The sequence below is a fragment of the Phoca vitulina genome, unplaced genomic scaffold, assembly GCF_004348235.1.
Source record: "Phoca vitulina isolate PV1807 unplaced genomic scaffold, GSC_HSeal_1.0 scaffold4113, whole genome shotgun sequence".
Classification (NCBI taxonomy): domain Eukaryota; kingdom Metazoa; phylum Chordata; class Mammalia; order Carnivora; family Phocidae; genus Phoca; species Phoca vitulina.
Window position 1 is genome coordinate 1 of NW_022593795.1, and position 1760 is coordinate 1760.

The following is a 1760-nucleotide window of genomic DNA, read 5'->3' on the forward strand; positions in this document are numbered from 1 at the left end:
TGGAGTTGTGTCCAGGATGACAGGACCTGATGTATAGAATTCAGTATGTGTATTTATTACACATATAAATAAATACATAAATAAAATGTTTTGTGGCTAAAAAAATTTATATATACATATACATATTATTTCAAATGCTTTATAAATACAGTTGATCTGTACCTTGTTTCTCACTTCAAGATTTGCATGGTGTAAAAGCAGCTTCTCTGCTATTGATGTATTCGAACCAACGGCGGCATAGTGGAGAGCAGTATTGCCAGCAATGTCCGTAAGATTTGGATCAGCACCGTGTTCTAGAAGAATAGTCACGCATCTCTCATTCTGACATTGTACAGCCTGTCAGTATTATACCAAGAAACAGAGTGTCAATTCTGGGAATTTAAAGTAAACATGCCACAGGTTTCACCAATTTGTTATGTTTAAATGCAATAAATTTCCATTCTAAGTAATTAAATCAAATCCATCTCAGGCAGACCCAGCTGCTTCCACATACCTTCATCAGAGCAGTCCTATAACCTTTATCAAAGAGGTCAAGCTGGCATTTCCTCTCCACTAGGACAGCAACGACATCTGGATGGCCATTGGCACAGGCCAAATGGAGAGCAGTCCTACGAAAGTGAAAGAACTTTTTAGGAAATTATAGTGCACTATGTCAAACCATGCAATTAATTCATGTAATTGTAAGCATTAAATAGCATCTTGTTCCTATGACTCCAAAACAAAGATTTAGTTTTCTTTTGAAGAAAGTACAATATTTATTAGTGATTCTTCACCACACTAATAAAGAGCAGCCTATCTGAGTAGGTAGAGCATGACCTCAGGATTCAGCTTCACTTGGGTTTGAATCCTACTTTAACTCTGTCACTTAACAGTTATCACCTACTTAGCCTTATCCTCAATTTCCTCATCAACAAAATGGGGATAAAAATAGTTATCTCGGGGCCCCTGCCCAGCTCAGTTTGAAGATCATGTGACTCTTGATCTTGAGGGTCGTGAATTCGAGCCCCATGTTGGGTATAGAGATTACTAAAAAATAATAATAATAAATAAAATAAAGACTAGTTATCTCACAAGACCTCGGCGTGATGCGTGATGCTTAAATGAGGATCTATGCAGAGTTTGTTACATAATATTATTATAACTATTACTATTACTACTATTTTACAAAGACAACATCCAATTAGGTAAAGTGATACAATTATGCCTACTTTGTAGATATGTTTTAAGGATTCGCAGGAATACTTCATTTCAGTGATTCTAAGATGCTCATTTTGTCACCTTTTAATATCTCTGACATTGGAACGCAATTTATAATTCAAAATGTCTTACAACTATAATTGGCAGAAATGTTTTAAAAGTTCTTATTGGTACAGAAAATACTGGGGCATCAGACAATCTATGGTGCCTTACATTAAATGAAGTAATGATATACACAACAGGTCTATTGCAGTTCTAGTCATATACCTGGCATTTCAATAAATTTTAGTTCCTGAAAGCATTATGGGAAAAGAGGACTAAAATAACGGAGAATGTTTTTTAAGTAATTCTTACACGGATTTTCAAGAAACTTTAAGCCAAAGGAAACTCAGGATTTAAATAAACAGGGACAGCTCATTTTATTAAATATTTAGATTTATGAATCACATGAAAATCAAGTACTACCAATTATCAATATTAGTATTTAATACTAGTATAAATTTCAAAAGGACAGGAAAACGTTAACTTTTACAATTTCCTATCTTCAGAAATGTTTTTGTCTG

General features: G+C 34.1%; 1 protein-coding gene across 1 annotated transcript; it reads right to left on the reverse strand.

Annotated features, from left to right (window-relative positions):
- Positions 1-162: 162 nt before the first annotated feature.
- LOC116629828 (putative ankyrin repeat domain-containing protein 26-like protein) lies at positions 163-637 on the reverse strand (the record flags this gene model as incomplete). Its single annotated transcript, XM_032400032.1, has 2 exons — positions 163-336; positions 494-637. Coding segments are annotated over 2 exons (318 nt in total), but the record flags the coding sequence as incomplete, so codon positions are not given.
- Between the last annotated feature and the right edge of the window lie 1123 nt (positions 638-1760).